The 5,685-nt window shown below is 39.6% G+C and overlaps 1 protein-coding gene across 1 annotated transcript; it reads right to left on the bottom strand.

The window, feature by feature from the left end:
- Window positions 1-865: 865 nt before the first annotated feature.
- On the bottom strand, window positions 866-4,209 carry LOC137728922 (receptor-like protein EIX1). The gene has a single exon (XM_088678333.1). The coding sequence runs from the start codon at window positions 4,039-4,041 to the stop codon at window positions 958-960; it is 3,084 nt and encodes a 1,027-aa protein (XP_088534459.1). The 5' UTR covers window positions 4,042-4,209; the 3' UTR covers window positions 866-957.
- Window positions 4,210-5,685: the final 1,476 nt, after the last annotated feature.

The following is a 5,685-nucleotide window of genomic DNA, read 5'->3' as shown; positions in this document are numbered from 1 at the left end:
TTTATTTGCATTTAATCGATTAGGTTGTTTTTGTAAGTATAGTTTTATTTTTTTGAGGTTATTTATAAAATGATTTGCAAAGAGTGTTAACGTTTGTTTATTGTGAAAGATGCAAAGAGGTTAACATTAACACTCTTTGCAAATGGTTTCTTTGATATTATTATAAATAACCCCGAAAAATGAAAAACTACACTTACAGAAAACAGCGTAATTGATTATGTGCACAAATAAATTTCTCGTAAACTCAAATTCTCCCCAGTAAGTGATCTTTTGGCCATAGTATATGCTCAAACAATGCCCATTTCCACTTTGATTGATTGTGTTCAGACTGTAACTCTATGTTGCAGTTATTGTATGCAACAAACCATCATTTTCCATCGATACCCTTGAGAAATTTGAAAATGCAGGAGTGCCGTTCTAAGAAAGTAATACCTTCCTTTCCTGGACATGAGCAAAGGGTGTAACGCAAGGTTTGGCAGATAGTTTTTTGTTCATAAGCATGAAAAACCTTGCCAGTAATTCATATTTTTTTGTAGACCAAGGAGTAGAGTTCCTTGTCCATCAAGGTTTGGCAGATGGTTTTCAAATTGAAGAGATTTTTTTAATGTGTGCGAAACACGGGTCAGTACGTCATATGTTATTATACAGGTGGAAGGAAGTTTTTTTTCAAGTGTCCCTTTACTTATATAATGACGTATGTGCCCATGTTCCAAGCATATTAAAAAATCTCTTACAAATTTGGTCTAAAGAATTAATCTACCTAGCATTTCTCTTCACTAAAATATATATGCTTGGAATTCATATCCTAAACAACATGAGAAAATAATGTTCCGTAAGTGACATGAAATCACTTTTCATGCATGCATATCGGTAGTCCATGATTTATTTTTTTGCATAGTAGTATCATACATTACATTACAATAACAGCTAGGCATCGATTACTACCAACATTTCATTTTATTTTTCCCATCTCCTTCTCCAACGAGCCGCTTTGAGTGCAATTGCTAGGGCTGCCTTGTCTTTGATGTTGTCGAAGAATCTAAAATAGGCATACCTCCATGACTTCTTTATTATTAAAGTGCCACAAACTCCCCAGAAGCCTACGACAAAGCCGAGTATCACACTGACATACAACCAAAGCCTTTCTTCTTTATCTGTGTTGTCTTCTACAGGCAAAGGTTGTCTTGTAGGCGTCTCATCCCCGGGGCAAGCAGTTGAAAGAGGAGCGCCGCACAATGCTGGATTTCCCTCGTAAATGGATTTGTCAATCAGCGTTTGGAGCTGGTTGCCTGTAGGAATTCTTCCTGTCAAGTTGTTGTAGGACAAGTTCAAGTGAGACAGGAAGGTAAGAGAAGAAAGGCTTTGAGGAATCTGTCCCGAAAGGTGGTTGAGCGAGAGATCAAGATTTTCCAGCAAACGCAAGTTTCCAATCTTCGAGGGAATCTTTCCACTTAATTGGTTCATTGACAAGTTCAAGGTGCCCAATTCAATGAGACTGCATACTTCTTCAGGGATTTCTCCTTGTAAATTATTTGACGAAAGATCAACGCTCTTCACATATTGCATTTGGCTGCGTCCATAGTCGAGTTCTCTCCCTTTTGATGTGACCGTTGTTTGCGCATCGTATATATATCGATAGAGGTACCATTCACTGGAATCATTACTGCCTAGAGAAGCAGAATCCACTAGAGAAGTCATATTATTCAAACACTTTGGAATGCTACCTGAAATGTTGTTGTGACCAAGGTCGAGGATGTGAAGGTAGATGAGGCTGCAGAATTGTTGGGGAATCTGTCCGCTCAAACGGTTGGATCCCAATTGTAACAGTTGCAATGTTGATACATTTGATCCAATCCATAAAGGCAGGTTTCCCTTGAATTTGTTGCCTCCCAGATCAAGTCTCCTCAAAGTAGAACAATTGTTCAAGGAAAAAGGAATTTCGCCGGTGAACTTGTTGTTGTTCATCTTTAAAACTTGAAGAGACCTTGGGATACCCACTGAAGTCGGAATATTACCAGAGAGATTGTTGTATGCAACATCGACAACAGTTATTATGCTCCACAAACTCCATTCATGAGGGAATTCTCCATACAACCGATTTCTTCTTAGCGACAGGACCATCAGTTTGTGGATTTTGCATACAGAGGGTGGAATAATACCTGTCAAATGATTCTCCGAAAGACACAATTGTCGCAAATTGGGCATCAATTCGTCAATGTTTGAGGGAATTTTCCCGGATAACAAATTGCTTTCAAGATCAATGACGGTCGCATTAGTTGACCAAAGTGGTAGTAGACCATCAAACTGGTTATGACCCAAATTTATAGATTGCAACTCTGGAAACTTCAGTTGGAATGGAAGCCTTCCCGTGAATTGGTTGTAAGATAAATCCAGAGATTTAACTTGTGAAGATATCTTCATGAACCACTCCTCTGGTATGGAATCTGAGAATCCGGCTCTACTAATGGTGACATCAATGAGCTCAGTTTGAGACTGAAGCCAAACAGAAAAGGCAGGGCCTACTCGACAGTTGTTAATCAGAATTGTGTGGAGCTTGAAAGGAGGAACCCACTCAGAAGACACATTGAAAATGAGGGACATGGGTTCCTCGCTGTATATCGAAATATATTTTAATCTGGTGAGATTTAACATATGGGATTCTGTTAGCATGCCTGCCCATGAATTTGCACTCAGATAAAGATCAACTAGCTCGGAGAGTTGTCCCAAACTTTCTGGAATGGACCCGTTCATATGATTATAAGACAGGTCCAATTTTTTCAAAAACGACAGGTTTCCAATAGATTTAGGAATTGAGCCCCAAAAGTAGTTGTTCCCAAGGTTAAGATATCGCAGATTTTTTAATATTCCTAAGGAGGCCGGCAATTGGCTCGTGAACAAATTAAAAGACAAATCCAGTGACTCTAATGTATTATTCGGACAATCTGAGAAACTCCTCAAAAACTCTTCTATCCCCCCATCAAGTATGTTCCCAAAAAGATTTAAGATCTTTAGCTTGCACATATTTCCAATGCCTTTGGGAATGAGACCTTTAAATCCCATGTTAGATAAATCAAGATATTCTAGAGATTTGAGGCCTGCAAGTTCACTTGGAAAAGGACCACTGAAGGAATTCGAGCTTAGATCAAGTTTTGTGAGGCTAGTAAGATTAAAAAGCCAGTTGGGAAATGAAGAATTATTTATATGGTTCCATGACAAATCAAGGACCAGAAGTGACGTGAAGTTGATCCTTTGCAGTGAGAGTGGAAGGCTTTCAATTACAATATGACATGAAGATAAGTGCAACTCTAGTAAGGATGGAAGCATGTTAACAGCATGCATCCAACTTACTTCTGAGCCACCAAGGTCGATGCCTCCGAGGTTAAGGTATTTCAGGGAAGAGAGATGAGAAAGCCAATTCAAGTTTCTGGAAGGTATTTCCAATAAGGAGACATCAGAACGAAGGTCAAGATAGTTCAAGTATGACAAGTTACCAAGGGAAGAAGGAATCTCCCCCCCAAACGACGCAGATGAGATATTGAGATACCTCAAACTTTCAAGCCGTCCAAAGAACTCAGGAATTTGAATACCTTGAAAATTGTTGGAGCTTAGATCTAGGTAATTTAAATGTTTCAAGGTAAGCAAAGAAGGATTTATCTTACCACCTAAGCACGAACGTTCATAAGCAAGCTCGTCCCAGTTTTCATCATCACCAGTGGGATTTGGCTCATGCTTATTCCGGAGGTCCAGCTTCGCAACATGACCTGTGCGGTAGTTGCATGAAATCCCTTCCCATTGACAACAATCATTGCCCACCCAAGAAGAAAGCCTGCCAGAGGAATCGGTGAGATCTTGCTTGATGTTGAGAAGCGCACGTCTCTCTGCATCCATGCACAACTTCACAGTAGTGCCCGGAAGTCCATCACCCAAGCAGACTTTAGCAGTGTCTAGATATAAGGACGCCAACAACAAGAGAAGCAAATAGTGAGAATTATTGAGGTGATAGGTAGGGTTGAATAACTTAGCATACAGGGCATCCATCATACAAATTTAATGTTCTCTCAATTTTCTGCAGATGGCTAGTGAGCACAATAAGGGAACTCATATATAAGGTGTTTTTGCTGAAATTTCCAAGTGTGAACGGCCCAGTGTACAAGTCTTCGAGTCCCGTCGGACTCAGGTAGGTGCCCATATTCCAAGTCCTCAACTCATTTTCCAAGTTTTCGAGTCCCGTCGGACTCAGCTAGGTCCCCATATTCCTAGTCTTCTGATGAGAATGTGTCTCGCATTAATAGGACAAGGGATCTTGCATAGGCTTATAAGAGGTTGGGCTACTCCCCATAATACCAATTGGTTTTATGGTGGAACCTCAACTTTCTTCATGGTATCAGAGCAGGTTGTCTCATGTGTAAAGCCAAACGGCCACATGCGCTCCACGTCGCCTCGTTGTGTTGTCCACGTGTTAGGCTTGAAAATTCGCCACACGTGAGGGGTGCGAGAATGAGTCCCATATTGATGGGACAAGAGACCTTGCATAGACTTATAAGAGGTTGGGCTACTCCTTATATTGCCTTATCAATTGATTTTATGATGGAACCTCAACTTCCATTTTACAAGTTTATGAGTTCCCTCACACTCAGGTAGGTGCCCACGCGCTTTTAAATCATTTTCATGACTTTAGTATCCAAAGCAATTATGGTAGGATTTACTCATTGTACCACAAACGTGTTACAGTAGTGTATAATTGTACTACAAACATGTTTACTTTAGGTTTGGTAAGAAATTTTTATACAGCTTTGCAGAGGTAACTTATTTGGTATTTTCGAATGGCCTTGTCATGGTTTTGTTCCTGATACAATCGATAGTGGGGGAGGCTAGGAAGATTCAAAGTCAAGACCTCAGGTGCATGGGTAAATGCTCTTTATCAACTGCGCTATAGTCCCCTTGCAGCTGCTACATACGGTCTTCGCATTCTGTCGAACATGTCCAAGACATTCAAATAAATATGGAACAAATTAAGGTACAAAATCGTGAAATTTTCACATTGCCAGTCAAAAGGTTGGTAACTTGGTATCTTCCAAAATTGGTTACAGGGTGTGTAATTTGAAACTTCCCTAGCTCTACCGCGTTTTTCAAGTTTGCAAGTCCATCATCCAATGAGATAGTAAAGTTGATCTTTCTTCTTGACTAGGGTGTCCACAGCAATAATGGTAGGCTCTATTCATTGGACTTGTTTAGCGCGTTATACAGTTTCACACACAGTTGCCCTTGCTTTGTATAATTTCTGTCTGTACCCTACTTTCTTGTTGTTGCATGAAATCCCTTTCCATTGACAGCAATCATGTTCCACCGAAGAAGGAAGCCTGATTCCGATGGGTGGTCGCGTTGATGCATTTTCTCGACTGTGGGTGCCAAAGCTATAAATGCTTGGTCGAATCAGTTATTTTCAAAGCTAAGACTAGTTTGTCACTGTATTTGATAACTACTTTTACATGCCAAAGCTATATAATGCGTTGATGCATTTTCTCGACTGTGTTTGCATTTACTTTCTTTGATCTCCTATCTTGGAAATTAACATGCTCCAGTACTTTGTATTCATAATTAATTAAGGATTATTAAATAAAAAATAATTGTGTTACTGCACCTCCTTATAGTTATAAAATTAATTTAATTCTAACATTATTAGTT

Source organism: Pyrus communis, chromosome 10 (assembly GCF_041283825.1).
Source record: "Pyrus communis isolate YQ-2024b chromosome 10, ASM4128382v1, whole genome shotgun sequence".
NCBI classification, from domain to species: domain Eukaryota; kingdom Viridiplantae; phylum Streptophyta; class Magnoliopsida; order Rosales; family Rosaceae; genus Pyrus; species Pyrus communis.
Note: the sequence above shows the minus strand (reverse complement) of the source record. Positions and strands in the feature narration are given on the sequence as shown.